This window comes from Cervus elaphus, chromosome X (genome assembly GCF_910594005.1).
Source record: "Cervus elaphus chromosome X, mCerEla1.1, whole genome shotgun sequence".
NCBI lineage: Eukaryota > Metazoa > Chordata > Mammalia > Artiodactyla > Cervidae > Cervus > Cervus elaphus.
In genome coordinates, this window is record NC_057848.1 from 98198785 (window position 1) to 98216690 (window position 17906).

Below are 17906 nucleotides of genomic sequence, written 5' to 3' on the forward strand. Positions count from 1 at the left end.
TGTGTCTACTTTAATGATTGTAAATGAAATAGCAAAATGGCTACTTAACGCTGTTTATTATTACTTTACTAGAATGTCAATTTTCCAATGAATATCTTTTTATTGTCCATCTTGGGTGTTTAAGATATAGCCATTTTGTATTCTGTGTATGACTCTCATATTGGAAAACTTATTCCAAGCCATAAGTATTTCCTTAATAGTGGGACAGTTAAAAATTTGACCTGCATTTATAATATTCATGATAGGTACAGTATTCTCACTATATTAAATTGTATAAGTGATCTTTAAAAAGTTTCTTTTAAGAGACAACCAATACTTCAAAACTGTAAATTCATATCTTCACTAAAAATCCATTTTATCAAGTCAAAGAGTCTCTATAAGCATCTAAAGCAAGCATTGACTGAAGTTGACTCAGGCTAATTTATCTTTCCCAAATACTATTACTTTGTCATTCAAAATCAAATAATTGAGAGACCTACCAGTAATAGATATTTTGTCAGGATTTGAATATAAAGTGAGGGATAATTTTTTGAGGGAAAAACCTTGAGTTTATATTTGGGCATATCCAGCATACATTTCTTTTTAAGCAATCCAGGTTGACTCAAACAATTGTTTATTCTAAGTTTTTTAGGCTTATTAATCAAGGAATTTGCAAATGTTTGCATTTGTCTCCTTGTGGTTTTAGATTGTCTTGTCTCCCCTGTTTTCCTGTATGGAACACTTGGCATCCTCTTTCCTCTTTGGTGTGTTAAGAGCTACCCATGCTTCAGGTGCTTAGACCTCATGCTTAGACCTCAGAGGTCTAAGTTTATTTCCTGATCCCACAGACTAGATCAGAACCCTCTGCCAACCCCACAACTAAGGTCCCCCCATATGATTGTAAATTCTCTGTAAGAAATGGCAGGATCTGACTGCTATAGTATCCCCAGAATCAAGGCAGGTTCCTATCATCCATTATATTCAATAGATTTAAGTTTAAAAAATGAATGAAGATTAAAAATTGATGATAGCTTTTTTGTGTTTTTCTTTTCATCTTTCATTGAGGAAAGCAAATAGAAGCATAAATGATCATAGCATTGAGTTTAGTGTGGTGATTATACATCAAAGTGTTGTACAAACTTTGAGAGGAGAAATATGGAATGTGTAACTAAATTCATACTTATTTTGAGCTATATCTTATTTTTCATTTTTGTTTAATGTACTCTCTTGAGATCCACTTTGTGCTCTCTTGGCTATGTTATCCTTGACTCTGCTTTCTTAATTTTCAGAGGACATATATATCAGGAGTTCTTTTCTATACACTCTCATTAAATTCTAATACTGAAGCCCTCTGTTGACTGTTTTTGGAAACACTGAATGCTGTTGTTGAGCAGCTTTCTTTTCCTTTGTAGGAATGCTGACCATGTAAAACACCTTAAATTTGATTTCACCATTTAGCAATGCTGTACTTGATATTAGCGTAGGGTATGGATGACCTTGGCCAGACATGTCTGTAACCAATAGTCTGAATCTAATTACTTCTGCTAGTGTTCTTCTGAACTTCAGCTATCTCACTTACTAGATTTCCTGCTATTACTATTTCATGGAGATATCTTTTTTTTTTCCTGATATCAGGAATAACTGTACGTTTCGCAGGTATTTGGAAGTTAGTAATGAATAGTATGTTAAACTCAGGGTGAGGTGACTGATTCTTAACACCATTTGTCATTAAATAAGAAAATCGCTGAATTTCATATTTTAGTATGTCCCATTTGCAAGATGGTAGTGGTAATATTCTAGATATTTAACCTCCACTAATCACATGCTAGTTGCTATGGGGATAAAGAGATGAATAAAACATGAATCTTGCCCTTGTATATAAAGATTACAGGCTCTAAAGTCATGTAGGCCTAGATCTGTGCCCTGGCTTCCCCACTTACTAGTTGAGTGAACTTTAGCAAGTTGTTTAACCTCTCTTTGCTTTAGTTTCTTTATCTTTAAAGTGGGACACAACAGCACCTATCTCATTTGGTTGTTATGAGTATTAATTGAACAGATAAAGTGTGTAGAATCCATATAGCAAGAGCTTAGTACCTGTTAGCTAATAGTAGTTATTAATGTAATTGGATACTTTAGAATCCCATAGAGGAGATATATTAGGAAGATCCTCTGTGTTATGCTAAGGAGTTCAGATTATAATTAATGGTAGTTCAGATTATAATGTAGTTTTTTACACTTGATCTTAGCCAAAAGGCCAAGAAGTGATTATAATGTAGTTTTTTTAATTTATTTTTTTATTGAAGAATAATTTCTTTACAGAATTTTGTTGTTTTCTATCAAACCTCAACATGAATCAACCATAGGTATACATATATCCCCTCCCTTTTGAATCTCCCTCCCCGTCCCACCCCTCTAGTTTGATACAGAGCAAACCAGAGTTTGTTTGAGTTTCCTGAGCCATAGAGCAAATTCCTGTTGGCTATCTGTTTTACATATGGTAGTGTAGTTATAAATGGGTGAATAACAAGATTAGATTTGTTATTTTTACATTCCATTTCTGTGATTAGAAGTGATTTGGAAAAAGCACTGAGATGGGAAGAGATTCTTTACCTGCTAAATCAGAGATTCTGTAATCTTTGTTTCTGTTTCTGCACTATTCACACACATTGAATTCTTCCATCATCCATCACTTATTCAGTCATCCATGCACAGTTGTCATCTGTGTGCCAGGCACTGGAGGTATAGCACAGTACAAGACAATCATGGTCTTTGTTCTCATAGAGCTTAGAGTCTACTGGGGTATCAATATGCAGATCTGGCTCTGTCCTTCCCTATGTAAAAAGTTTCAGTGACTTTATATCACTTCAGAATGAAGTCTAAGACCCTTTAACGTGACACGTGAGACTCTGGGGTCTGACCTTTGCCTGTCTCTCTCAGTTCATCTGTCTTCTCTCCGTATTTGGTCCCCTGTACTTCTCTTACTTGCCTCTGTTCCCCTGCAAGTGCTGAGCTTCTATTGAAATGTTATTTGCTTGCTTTAACTGGTTTTAACTGCTTTAAAAGCAGCTAATGTATCACTTCCTCCAAAGAACATTCCCTAATACTCTGCTGCTCCCCCCACCACCAAACTTTCACCTCTTAGAACAGTGCTTGGTACATGCTTGTTATGCCACACACTTATGTTTAACAAATGAACTACCAGTGTGCTAACAATCCATTCATTGTCTTATTAGATTTAACAAGAGTCTAGGGCAGTGTCAGTGGAGATGTTGAGGAGAGGCTAGTTTCAAGAAGTCTTTATAAGGTGAAATCAAAATTGAGTAGCAGATTAGATGTGGGAAAAGAGATTCTAAGCTAAGGAAACTCTGGTAACTGCTGGTCATGCCATTAACTGAGACTGGGATTCCAAGAAGGGAAGCAGGTGAGGAGCCATGAAGAATTCAGGTTTGGGGCATGCTAGGTTAAAAAGGCATTTGGAATCTATCCAGAAAAAAAGTAGATAATAGTTAAAGACGTGAATACAGAGCTTTGGATTGATTACAACAAAGAGCCATAGGTTTGGAGTTATAATCATGTTTGAGACTGTTGGAGTAGATATTTACCCAAGAAAAATGAGTAATAGGTGTTTTGGAATGGTTTCATCGAAAAGGTGGCATTTGAAATAATATGTTTGAGAAAGCTCAAAAGGGCATGGTGAGCAGGGGAGATTATTTTGTCTCCTTCAGTTACTGGGAATCTTCTAATTCCTTTAATTAATGTATTTTCCTTTTAATGATTTCACGTGTGATTTATGTATTCCTTATAAAAGTAATTGGGATATTAACCTGAAGATTATAGAGAATGGATACCTGTTTTAATATTATTTTTATCTCCTGGACCAAATTCCAGATAAAGAGTTTTCATCTTGCTGATTCCCTTCTTTCTTACCATAATTTTGCTATTTATGTCCTCGTGTTATTGAACCAAGAACTGTATAACTGTTGTGATTTGTTGATTTAGAAAGCTCAGCTCTAGAAATGTTCTGTCTGACTTCACTGATTCTTATGATCAGCTTGGTTGTTGCGCTCTGTAACTGAGAACTCCTATCATGTTCCTCCTCAATTTACTATTTATGGGGCTCAGCAAGGTCCTCACCTAAATCCAGAATGCTGTTAATCTTTAATGGCTTCCCCAAGTTCATGTTAGAGGGGTGAACAGAGTCTATTTTAATGTCTCATTTTGTTGTTTTCCATTACTTGAATGTCATTTTTTTATATTAATCTTTATATTGCAGAGTCTAAGTCTAGGTCCCAAATCTATTTTCTTCCTTCATTGTTCTCCCAATTAGGCCTAATATATGACAGTAAGTATGTGAGGGGAAAACAAATCTTATCACTTACTTAAATGTGTCTTGTTTTGAACAGCTTTACTCAGGCCTAGAGCCTTAGTACTTTAGCATGAGACTATCAGGTAAGTTGTGTTGTTATCATCTATGAAGCTGACTAGGCATATGTGACTGTCACCTCAATTTCTGTAGAAATCAGTATTTTTTTCTATAGCAATAATCTTGACTTTCTACCTAGGATAGCGTAAAGATACAACAGTAGCTGTGACACACTCCATGGTGATTCTTCCCTGGGATTTGGGAGTTTATCAGAATCTCCAGGGGTACTTATAATTTGAAAAAGTCCCCCAGGTGTGATTCTGATTTGCTTCCTTCTCCTTCTCCTCCTCCTGTGAGAATCACTTTTTAATCCAGAAGCTTCAGCATAGATAGGCACATTTACTGGCATATTATCCTTGCATAGTTGAGCTCCCCAGTCTCCATACCCATCCTTCCCTTCTGAGTGATCCCCAGTAGTGCTAATACCATAACTTCTGAAAACACTGTCTGCCTTTCACCAAAGCTGTAGCTATCACGAAAGCAGCCCGGTTAGTGTTTGGAAACCTACAAGCAAGGAGGTCTCCACAAGCTTCAGGGCCAGGTTTAATTATATGGTTTACTTAAATGGGAGCCCTTTGCAAAGACTTAGATTGGAGTCCAAGGTTTATACTAACATCACTCCCTCTTCCAATTTGATTCCAACATTTTATGGTGAAAATATTAAACTCTACAGCAACATGGAAAGAATTTCAGGGTGATCACCTGTGTATCCACAACCTAGATTCTACAATTAACATTTTAACACGCTTGCTTAATCATATGTCTACCCAAATATTTATCCTTCTGTTCATCTATTCACCGTTTTTTAAGCATTTCACAGTAAATTCCAAATAGCAGTATAATTTCCCCTAAATACTTCAGTATGCATATTATTAACTAGAGTTTAATATTTGTTATAGCTTTTTCTTCTGATGTAAAATTTACATGTGGTAAAGTGCCCAAATCTTAAGTGCTCATTATCTGAGTGTTGACAAATGATAAAATCTGTATAATCCAAATCCTTGTCAAAATACAGGAGGTTTTAACACCCTCTTTTTTTCTGCCCAGATTATTCCCTCTTGACTTTCTATAGTCTCTGAGTTAAAGGTAAGAAAGAGGCTTGTCAGTGTTTCCAGGACAAATAGGGATTGATGCTTCATGATGGATCGACAGATTTCTCTTTTCCCTTGCCAAAGTACCTTGTGTTTTAAATTGTGTATGAATGTTTTAAAACAGAAAACTTGAAGGAATTCTCTGTCAGTCCAGTGGTTAGGGCTTGGAGTTTTCACAGCAGGGGCCCTGGTTCGATCCCTGCTTGGGGAACTAAGATCTCACAAGCCACATGTCATGGCCCAGAAAAAGAAAAAAAATTTTTTTAATAAAAACATAAACCAGGAGACTAACTTGCCTTTCTGATTTTAAGTACTTATTTTTTAAAATAGATATAAATACTTTAGTGAATTAAGTATTTTATAAAGCAGGAGCTCCAGTTTGATGAAATGTGAGTCTATATGCATAAAAATATAACTGAGGAAGAGAAAGGAAGTAGAAGTGAGATGGGGAAAAAAATCACATAAATATTGATATATTTATTAATATGTAGTCAATTGATTAAAAATATGTGTATCTAACATCACAAGATATAGTTTAGCCTGATGGCAGTGTCATGCTATTTATTCAAGAATATCAGCATATCATAATCTGCCTTTAGGACAATACACATTAAATTCCTCTCACTATTGGTCTTGAGTATTTGTCATTTTACTGTTAATGCCTTTATGCCTGGCAAATAGCTCTTTTTTAAAAATAGCTCTTATTTAGGGTAGCATATTTTAATTTATGCTAATATATTTTAAATATGGCATCCATTTGATATTACTTGTTTGTATTTTATGAGGAGTAACACATAAGTGTTTTTCAAGTAAAATAATTCTAGTCTCAAAAGGAAAGCTATGACAAAGTAAATTGTGTTATTTCCATAATAAAAATATATAGGAAACATGCAGGCATTTGCATATAGTTCCTGAAATATTGCATACTGTCTTTGTCAGTGCTGGTAAATCCATTTCAAGGATGTTGCCCTTAGTCCATTAGTTTGGATAATGAGCCCTATAAAGTACATTTATAACTTGTGGCACTGCAAGGAGATGGATTCTAATTTTCATCCTTTTATCTAGACACACTGAGAGAAGGTCAATGGAGGGTACTATATGATTCATTGTCCCAACACATATCAGATGACAGAGACCTGATAATGTCCATGCATAAGTGTTTTCTTTATTTGGAAACAGCACTTGAAAGAAATCTTTCTATGATCATCCTCTGAAGTAAATTGAAAACAGATATTAAAAATGCTCTATCCCTCCCCCCGTGTTTTTTGGTTTAAAACATTATCACACTTGTTGCAAGATAGCTATTCTTGAACAAAAGAGAAAGCGACACTTAACAGAAAAATAAGCCTTTCGTGGCTTTTATAGGCTGTGAATGATATAACAAGATACTTAACTTTTCCTCCCCCTTTTCTTAGATCTGTTAAGAAAAAAAAAGAGCCTATTTTCTAAACAAAGAAAAATCTTCTATGTTCCTAAACATTAGAAAAGCTTATAGCATAATAGTTGTCCTAACTTTACTCTTACTATTAATAGCATTCAAAATAAATATTTAAGTTCTAGTCCACACTTAATAGTTTAAAATGCTTCAAAATAGTGACAAGAATATATATCCTGCAATTTAGTGTAAGTTTTGTGTCAAAAATGTGTACTTGTGGGCAATTTTAAAATCTTTTCACAAATTAGTTTTAGATTCAGGATTGGTAGCTAGCTGATTATGTTTGTTTTCTTTATTATGTAATCATCAATGAGAACTTTTTTCTGTGCTTATCTTCTTTGTAGATGTAAAGCAATCATAGATCAGTATGGTCAGAGAATAATCTCTAAGCATTTCCTTGTGGAAGACAGTTATTTATCTGAGAACACATGCTCACATGTGCAATACAGGTAAGGCACCCCTCCAGCCACTCTACAAGGGAAGGTGAAATTTAGGGAAATTCATCTGTGTGGTTACATTGACAATTCTGTATGGTTCTGTTCTTCAAGTAAGATGCAAATGTATACCAAACCAAAGATATATTCAGTTTGTTACCACTGTTCTCTTATAAGGTCTGGTTTGAGGGGAACCTAGCCTAATGTTGACTCCATTGCATCAGCTGGGGTCTGTCTGCGGGTCACATATTCTCCTTTCCTGAGCCAAGAAAAGATTAAAGCAGAACTTGATTTGGTTTGGGGAGGTGACGCTTTTATCATGACTTAAGTCTTTCAAACATACCTTATGGTGGTCATATAGCTATATAAATGAGATTTATCCATGGAATCTGAGTCACTGATTAACTTTTCTGCATTACAGGCAGATCTCCAGGGCAGTCTTGATTACAGATAGATCTGTTCTCAAAACAGATTCAGATCAACAGGTAATTATAGTCCTGTACTTGTTGGTAACATGTTGCTAACTTAATCTACATGGTAATATATTGTAAATTAATATAGGTGAAATAAAATATATTAAAAAATATGTTCTAGTAATATATTTAATACATTTTAAAAATACATAATGGCAATTATGTAATAATTTTGGTTTCTTAGAGATTTCCTTCCAGTGGAACAACTAATTGCATCTTATGTAACAGATTTATTCTAGGAATATTGAAATCATCCTAGTTTTGTTTTTTTTTTTTAACAACTATGGAATTGAAAATATATTATTATGGGAAGAAAAGCATTTAGAAACATTTAAAAATCTTGGATGAGATGAGGATGATATGGTTAGGTCGCATCACTGACTCAGTGAATGTGAATTTGACCAAACTCTGGGAGATAGTGAAGGACAGGGAAGCCTGACATGCTGCAGTCCATGGGGCTGCAAAGAGCTGGACACAACTTAGCAACTGAACAACAACAACAACAACAAAAATCTTGAAGGAAAAGGCTTAATGGTAACCAGTCTTATAGCAGTGGTGGTAAGTTCACTGTTAGAGGCCTAGTGTAAATGAGCATCAGCATACATTTTCAATTCAGGCTTTCCTCATCACCATGGTTCATTTTGGTACCCTCTTCCTCCTCATAACCACTGATTCTATCAGTGGAATCTTTATACCTGTGGTTTTTCCTTAATCTGAACACATAAATTCCAAAAGAATGCCCTCTTCTCCTTCTGACAACAGTTTACAGAACTGATAAAATGAGCTTACTCAATAAGCGTGAATGTCAGATCTAGCCTGTATGCTACTGCTTAAGATAGGTTCTGAAATTTCCTTAAGTTGGAAACTTTCTATTTTATTAAACAAATATGTTAGTTTTAAGTGTGAGAGCAAATTCTTTCATTTAATTGTTCAACAGAGAGTGAGTACATTTCACATGCCAGCCAGTGTGGTAGATTCTGAGGAGACAGTGCTGACCATGATAGCATCTGTCCCTTCATAGCTTGCAGTCTGTAGGATAGAGATTGTCTGTTGTTGTTTAGTTGCTAAGTCGTGTTTGAGTCTTTTTCGACCCCATGGACTATAGCCCACCAGGCTTCTCTGTCTATGGGATTCTCCAGGCAAGAATACTGCAGTGGGTTGCCATGCGCTCCTCCAGGGGATCTTCCTGACCCAAGGATCAAACCTGTGTCTCCTGCTTGGCAAGCAGATTCTTTGCCACTAATTACTCCTTAAGAATAAGGATGTAGACCCCTCAGGGGGAATGAGGCAGGCTGGGACCTGGGACCCTTTGCTACAGTGCTTGCACCTGGACACACCTCTCCTTGATCACCAAAATACAGAGAGACTATATGGGACTAAACTGTGTTCATACACAGTTGGGGCAAATTCTGGACCCCAAAAATACAAAGAAACCAAAAAACCCAACTGCCACTTTTGAAGAGCCTGGAGCAAACAAAGGGTGTTGGGAGCAAAAGCAGGGTACTGAGCATGCCCCCTGCACACAACGAAGCATAGGGATGGACAAGCAAAACACCTAAGCCACTTCTCTGGCCACGTCTCCTGCATTGCAGGTAGATTCGTTACCGCCGAACCACCAGGGAAGCCTGCGGATACAGATACAGGCAGATAAATAGGAAGGGCAGTTCAGGATGGCAAGTGTGAACAAGAAGTTGTAAAATCATAGCACTCATAACACTGTCCTGTAATTACCAGTTTACTTGTCTGTCTCCCAGTAAACCATAAGCTTTGTGAATGGGTTGAAGAGTGACAGAGGCAGAAAAGTGAAGAAAGCAAAGAACTTCTGAAGAAGCTAAGCTGGGAAGAGTAAGAGAGAGGACAGTGATCTCTGCTGAGGGATGTGGAAGTGAAGAAGGCATTTCTTTGAAGTGTTACAGTATATTTCAGCTGTTGAGAATGGGGCCAGCAGAGGACAGGTTGAAGATTCCCAGAAGAAAAGGAAGATAATTGATGTAGCAAGGTCCAGATAAAGGCTAGGGGGGGATGGGATTCAGAGAATTGGTGAGAAACATTGTCCTTAGATGGGATATATGACACTTTGAAATAAGAGGGTGAATCCATGAACACCTTGAGCTGCATGCAACAAATTCTGGTAATTTTTCATTTTTGTTCTGTTACAAATATTTTCTAATTTTCCTTTTTATGGCTTCTTAGATACACCCATCATTTAAAAAAATGGACATTTAATTTCCAAATACGTGTTTTTTAAATTTTATGTATTTATTCATTTATTTTTCGCTGTGCTGGGTCTTTGTTGCTGCATGTAGGCTTTCTCTAGTTGCGGTGAGTGAGGGCTACTCTCTAGTTGTGGTGCATGGGTTTCTCATTGCTGTGGCTTCTCTTGTTGTGGGCCATGGGTTCTAGGCTACAGGCTCAGTAGTTATGGTGCATGGGCTTAGTTATCCCGCAGCATGTGGAATCTTCCCAGACCAGGGATCAAACCTGTGTCCCCTGCATTGGGAGATGGATTCTTAACCACTGGACCACCAGGGAGGTCCTACATGGGGTTTTAAGTATCTTTGATATTAATTTCTCATTTATTCTCTGCTTTATTTCTGCTTTATTCTCTGCAATCACCGTGCGTGTTTTTTTCAGTCTTCTAACTTCACTGAGGCTTTCAATGGCTAAGTCAAAGATCTCTCTTGGTAAATGTCACATTGTGCTTAAAAATATGTGGCTTATTTCCAAATATCTTTTGATATTGATTTCTGGCCTGTTTTCACAGTGATAAAAGAACAGACTCTGTGTGATTTTAATACCTTTAAACTATAAAATTTTTGCACCTTGTTTTATGTCCCTGGATATGTTCCAGTGTCTCCTGGTTTATAGTCTGAGGGAACTTGAATAGAATTTGTATCTTGCTATTGTGTGAAAATTGTATAAATCTTAATTATGGTGAATTAGTTCATGGTGCTTTTCCTTCTACTTTTCTGTATATTCATTTTCTTAATTTTTAAGAGTTTGATATTGAAACTCCAACCAAAAATCTTAATTTATCTACTTAAATAGTTGTAATATAAAGTAGAACTGTATGTAACTTTGGATTTTCCATATCTCCTATAAATGTGTTATCATTCTTTCATAATTTAAAAAATAAAGAGAAAAAATCAAACTAACACAGAATAAAAAATTTTTTTAAAGGGAAAAAAAAAGAGTGAATCTGGGAACATTTGTAGACTTGGGAGTTCCCATCTGATGGGTTCTGTTTACTTTTTAAAATCACAAGGTGAGGTCATCTCCTGAGAATAGGGGTGTGGGAATGGGTCAGAGCTCAAGGAAAGGAGTAAAATAATCACTGTGGAAAGTGACCTGTCTCATGGTCAAATGACTGGGCAGTGTTGAGGGGTCCAGCTGAGTCTGGAGGTCGTGGGTTTATAGTAACATTAATCTGCTCGCATCCTTTCAGCTCTTTCATTCTGTTACCCCTTCCCAGCCTGCTCACTGACATGTTAAGAGAGACCTACAGTTCCTTGTTCCCTCTGCTTCCTCCCAGATTACCAGCTCCCTTCTGCACTCTTCCTTTTCCATGTCCTAGACCACATGGTAGATCTTACTAACTGCTCTTCCTTAAAAACCTTCAATTCCCATGTAATGTTCTTCTGTACCCACAGAGGAAAGTCCCATCCCTAGATGAAGCTTGGATCTGCACTTGGAGCACTAAGGGCTGATTGGGAAACTATACATCCAGATAGACTGGCACCACCACAGTGTTGGTGGCACCAACCTCATCTAGCAGAACCCTGAGTACCTACCAACAGTTAGCTCCTCACTGGCCTCAGGCAGCTCCCTCTCACCTCAGAGCTAGTCTTAAGTTTTCACTGTTTTTACCCACCCTTAGCCCTCTAACTTCTCCCCCATCACTTTACTAAGAAAAGTAAGGACACCTACAAAGCTCAGTGGCCCTTGATCTCCTGCCCCACCACCCACCACTTACATACATGAGCATAGAGACTAATGAGGGGGCTCCCCCTCCTTATCCAAGGCCAATCCCTTTTACAAGCACCTTTGACACACACATGTGCCCACACCACCCAATATGCCTGCTCTCTCTCCTACATCTTCAGCCTCTCCCAACTATTGGCACCTTCCCCTCAACCTGTACACATGTATTAGCATTTTCTGTTCCAAAAATTAAAATTAAAAAAAATGCTCTTTGAGTCTGTACCTATTTGCAGCTAGTATCCAATCTCTCCCCTGCCCTTATCAATATTTTTGAGATGGTATCTCTGCTTGCTGCCTCCAGCTCCTTACCTCTCATTACTTCTAGACCAGCCTGGCTTCTACTATCAAATTCCTACTACAGCTTCTCTTCATAAGTTTATTAATAACTTCATATTAGTCAGGACCACAGGACATTTTTGGGTTTTGTTTCCTAAGTATTTCTGGTATGTTTGGCAGTGTTGACAATTCCCTTTCTCTTGAAACTCTACTCCTTTGGCTACCATAACACTTTGTTCTCCTGGTTCTCCTCATAACTCTCTGGCTATTTCCTCTTGACTTCCTCTGTGGGCTCTATCCTCTTCCTAAATATCAGGCCACCTCAGGGTTCTGAGTATAGTCCACCATACCTCTTACTCTGCATGCTTGCCACTTGACTCCATGTACTTTTATGATTTCCAACTCTGCATAGCCTTCCTTGTCTATATCTCCTGGGACTGTTAGCCCAAAGGCCAAATTTCCTACTGTACATCTATCCCAAGGACCCCTCAAACTGAACATACTCAGGGCTGAACTCACCATCTTCCTTCTCAAAACTGCTCATCCAGTGCTTCCTACTTCCATGAAAGCACTGACGTCCTTCCAACATCTACTCCCATCTTGGACATGTCGTGAACCTCCAGGTCCTTGTCAGTATACTTCCTTGAAGTTGCACAAGTCTGCTTTCCTCTCAATCCTTCTTCTAACTGCTTTGGTTTCAGAGCTCATCACCTCTTCCATCTAACTGATCACCCTGCCTCTCATCTTGTCTCCTTTAAATCTGTCCTCTTACACAGCCATCAGAGATATCAGTCTAAAATGTATATCTGATGTGCTGTTTTTTGTTTCCTATATGTTTTCTTTTTTCTCTTTCTGAATTTTTGAATCATAAATAAATTGATGAGACTTAGAGGAAAGAGTGGTGTGATCATTCACCTAGAGCCAGACTTCCTAGAATATGAAGTCAAGTGGGCCTTAGGAAGCATCACTACAAACAAAGCTAGTGGAGGTGATGGAATTCCAGTTGAGCTATTTCAAATCCTAAAAGATGATGCTGTGAAAGTGCTGCACTCAATATGGCAGCAAATTTGGAAAACTCAGCAATGGCCACAGGACTGGAAAAGGTCAGTTTTCATTCCAGTCCCAAAGAAAGGCAATGCCAAAGAATGCTCAAACTGCCGCACAATTGCACTCATCTCACATGCTAGTAAAGTAATGCTCAAAATTCTCCAAGCCAGGCTTCAGTAATATGTGAACCGTGAGCTTCCAGATGTTCAGGCTGGTTTTAGAAAAGGCAGAGGAACCAGAGATCAAATTGCCAACATCTGCTGGATCATTGAAAAAGCAAGAGAGTTCCAGATAAACATTTCTGCTTTATTGACTATGCCAAAGCCTTTGACTGTGGGTCATAACAAACATTGGAAGAGACTTCAAGAGATGGGAATACCAGACGACCATACGTGCCTCCTGAGAAATCTGTATGCAGGTCAAGAAGCAACAGTTAGAACTGGACATGGAACAACAGACTGGTTCCAAATTGGGAAAGCAGTACTTCAAGGCTGTATATTGTCACCCTGCTTATTTAACTTATGTGTAGAATACATCATGTTAAATGCCAGGCTGGATGAAGCACAAGTTGGAATCAAGATTGCTGGGAGAAATATCAATAACCTCAGATATGCAGACCACCCTTATGGTAGAAAGCAAAGAAGAACTAAAGAGCCTCTTGATGAAAGTAAAAGAGGAGAGTGAAAAAGCTGGCTTAAAGCTCAGCATTCAGAATATGAATATCATGGCATCTGGTCCTATCACTTCATGACAAATAGATGGGGAAACAATGGTAATGGTGACAGACTTTATTTTTGGGGCTCCAAAATCACTGCAGATTGTGACTGCAGCCATTAAATTAAAAGACACTTGCTCCTTGGAAAAAAAACTATGACCAACCTAAACAGCAAATTAAAAAGGAGAGGCATCACTTTGCTGATAAAGTGATAAAGGTCCATATAGTAAAAGCTCTGGTTTTTCCAGTAGTCAGGTATGAATGTGAGAGTTGGACTATAAAGAAAGCTGAGTGCCTAAGAACTGATGCTTTTCAGTTGTGGTGTTGGAGAAGATTTGAGAGAGTCCCTTGGACGGGAAGGAGATCAAACTAGTCAATCCTGAAGGAAATCGGTCCTGAATATTCATTGGAAGGACTGATGCTGAAGGTGAAACTCCAATACTTTGGCCACTTGATGTGAGGAACTGACTCATTGGAAAAACACTGAGCATCCCAAAGAATGCTCAAATTACTGCACAATTGCACTCATCTCACACACTAGTAAAATAATGCTCAAAATTCTCCAAGCCAGACTTCAGCAATCCATGAACCATGAACTTCCAGATGTTCAGGCTGGTTTTAGAAAAGGCAGAGGAACCAGAGATCAAATTGCCAACATCTGCTGGATCGTTGAAAAAGCAAGAGAGTTCCAGAAAAATGTCTATTTCTGCTTTATTGAGTATGCCAAAGCCTTTGACTGTGTGGATCACAATAAACTCTGAAAAAATCTGAAAGGGGTGGGAATACCAGACCATCTGACCTGCCTCTTGAGAAACCTGTATGCAGGTCAGGAAGTAATAGTTAGAACTGGACATGGAACAACAACTGGAATCAAAATTGCCAGGAGAAATATCAGTAACCTCAGGTATGCAGATGACACCATCCTTATGGCAGAAAGTGAAGAGGAACTAAAAAGCCTCTTGATGAAAGTGAAAGGAGAGTGAAAAGTTGGCTTAAAGCTCAACATTCAGAAAACTAAGATCATGGCATCTGGTCCCATCACTTCGTGGGAAATAGATGGGGAAACAGTGGAAACAGTGTCAGACTTTATTTTGGGGGGCTCCAACATCACTGCAGATGGTGATTGCAGCCATGAAATTAAAAGATGTTTACACCTTGGAAGGAAAGTTATGACAAACCTGGACAGCATATTAAAAAGCAGAGACATTACTTTGCCAACAAAGATCCATCTAGTCAAGGCTATGTTTTTTCCAGTGGTCATGTATGGATGTGAGAGTTGGACTGTGAAGAAAGCTGAGTGCCGAAGAATTGATGCTTTTGAACTGTGGTGCTGGAGAAGACTCTTGAGAGTCCCTTGGGCTGAAAGGAGATCCAACCAGTCCATCCTAAAGGAGATCAGTCCTGGATGTTCACTAGAAGGACTGATGTTGAAACTGAAACTCCAATACTTTGGCCACCTGATGTGAAGAGTTGACTCATTGGAAAAGACCCTGGTGCTGGGAGGGATTGGGGGCAGGTGGAGAAGGGGACGACAGAGGATGAGATGGCTGGATGGCATCACAGAGTCGATGGACATGAATTTGAGTAAACTCCGGGAGTTGGTGATGGACAGGGAGGCCTGGCATGCTGCGCTTCATGGGGTTGCAAAGAGTCGGACACAACTGAGCAACTGAACTGACTGAACTGAACTGAGAGGAAAGAGTAGGTGTTTGTTTAGGTAAATTTTATGAAAGCGTTTTCAAGAATTGAAGGAATTACCTTTTGATGGCTTTTATAATCTCTCTGTGATATAAGATATTTACCTTTTCAAGAGTTGAGACAGAAGGCACTGTAGTAGGGGGCCACTGATTATACATGATAGTTGTCCTAAACAAAAGAAGTACTTAGATGTTGGTCCAATCCTTAAGATACTTTTTCAGTTATATACATGTTTTTAGTCTTAATTGTTTGATAATAATTGTGCAATGTTAGGGGCTTCCCACATGGCACAGTGGTAAAGAATCCTCCTGCAATGCAGGAGACAGAGGAGATGTGAGTTGGATCACTGGGTTGGGAAAATCCTGAAGGAGGAAATGGCAATACATTCCAGTATTCTTGCCTTGGAAATCCCAGGGACAGAGGAATCTGGTGGATTACAGTCCACAGATTCTTAGAGTTGGGCATTACTGAGCACACATGCACACATTTAATCCATGTTTTAGTGGCTCCTCTCTCTTTAATGCTTCAGTACAACATTTTTTATCATAGCAGCAAAAGGAGTTGAGGAATATGGAGAACACTGTTTTTGACACATTGTAAATCTCCAAATGTATATACAGGTAGTGATAGTAAGAAGGTCATGATTATCAAAAAAAATTTATTTTCAGAACATAAAAGCATTTCCTCTGTTGGCTATCAATATGATGTTGCCAGTTAAAATCTAAACATAACGCTCACAGGTAAAAGTACAAGTAGGGCTTTACTTTTTGGCAATATTTCCTATGCAAAACAATATATTTTCCTCAGATTGAAGATTAAACTGAGAATTGGTATTGATGCTTTTGGTTCTCTAGAGAAATATTTACCTGACGGTTATTTAAAGTTTTTAAATATAAAGCCATATAGCATATTAGTGGTGCCTAGCACAGCATACTGCATATTAATGGAGTCCTTAAATTAATTTGAAGCCATTCATTTTGAAATATTTTGGTATTTGTTTAGCTATACTTTAGTATATGTTGACATATGCTTTGCTTATTTCAGTATCTTTGCAATTTTTTTTTTTAGGTTACATTTCAAATTTTTAGTACTCTATAATTTCTATTTTTAGCCATCATGAATAATCAAAATTAATTAATGTGCTGTGATTGAAACAATGAAGTGCATACAATTCAGAAATAATGAATTGTGCCTTTATTGTGCCTTTGGTAGGGGGCACAATAAATTGTTTAAGCCTTTGGAACAAAATGAAGTAATTAATCACATCTTTTGAAAATATGTAGTAAGTGAAAGATTTAATTAATATTAAATATATTTGAAATATTTATTGTCCATGAGTTTTAGGACTGCAATATGTATCATATATAAATATATCAATAACTTGACACATGTGCATGCTTTATGTTTCAAATTTTGTTCTAAAATCAGTCCCACCAGCTAAAGTTTTTTCAAACATCAATGAGTGTTTGAAAAAAGACACTCAGTTTGTTCTAATGATAAAAGAATGAAAATGAGATCTAACAGCTATGTTTGATATTTTGTTTCTGCTTTTTAGATTTCCATTTTGACAGTGCCAGCAGAGGAACCAGGAACTTTTGCTGTTCGAGTCATTGAGTTATGTTCGTCAACAATGACATGCATGAAAGGCTCATGTAAGCACAATAGAGTCTGGTAGTTTGTCTTTTGTGTTTGTTTAGGAAGTAAAGGGCGGAGAAGGCAATGGCACCCCACTCCAGTACTCTTGCCTGGAAAATCCCGTGGACGGAGGAGCCTTGGTAGGCTGCGGTCCATGAGGTTGCTAAAAGTCGGACACAGCTGAGCGACTTCACTTTCACTTTTCACTTTCATGCACTGGAGAAGGAAATGGCAACCCACTCCAGTATTCTTGCCTGGAGAATCCCAGGGACGGGGGAGCTTGGTGGGCTGCCGTCTATGGGGTCATACAGAGTCCAGAGTCAGACACGGCTGAAGCGACTTAGCAGCAGCAGCAGCAGGAAGTAAAGAGGGACAGCAATTCTTACAGTTGTGAGGATTGTATTAATAGAGTTTTGCTACATATATATATTTTTTAATTCATAGTATTTGTTCACATCATGTAAGTCATACAATAAGTCATTTCATACCTTCCCCTTGCCTGTGAACATTTCTAAAGCTAAATCTTCACATGCACCATTGTTAAGCTATCTATCTGTTCTTCTACCTGTGTGTGTCAAAATTTCTGTCTCAGCACTGTCAGATATCATGCCGCCTACAACATATTTCTTAAAGATGTTTCAGTAAGTAAAATAAGCAAGTGTACATTGGCCGTCACTATGCCTAGACCTAAACTGTGTATTCATAGGGATTATTAAGAA

General features: G+C 37.8%; 1 protein-coding gene across 2 annotated transcripts in view; it reads left to right on the forward strand.

Annotated features, from left to right (window-relative positions):
• The window catches only part of CHM (CHM Rab escort protein), a 240676-nt gene that overhangs the window by 172026 nt on the left and 50744 nt on the right, over positions 1 to 17906 (forward strand). For both annotated transcript variants that reach the window (XM_043895520.1, XM_043895521.1), the window contains exons 10-12: positions 7273 to 7377; positions 7784 to 7847; positions 17108 to 17204. In XM_043895520.1, the coding sequence (XP_043751455.1) occupies positions 7273 to 7377; positions 7784 to 7847; positions 17108 to 17204 (266 nt within the window). The remainder of the gene's footprint in view (positions 1 to 7272; positions 7378 to 7783; positions 7848 to 17107; positions 17205 to 17906) is intronic.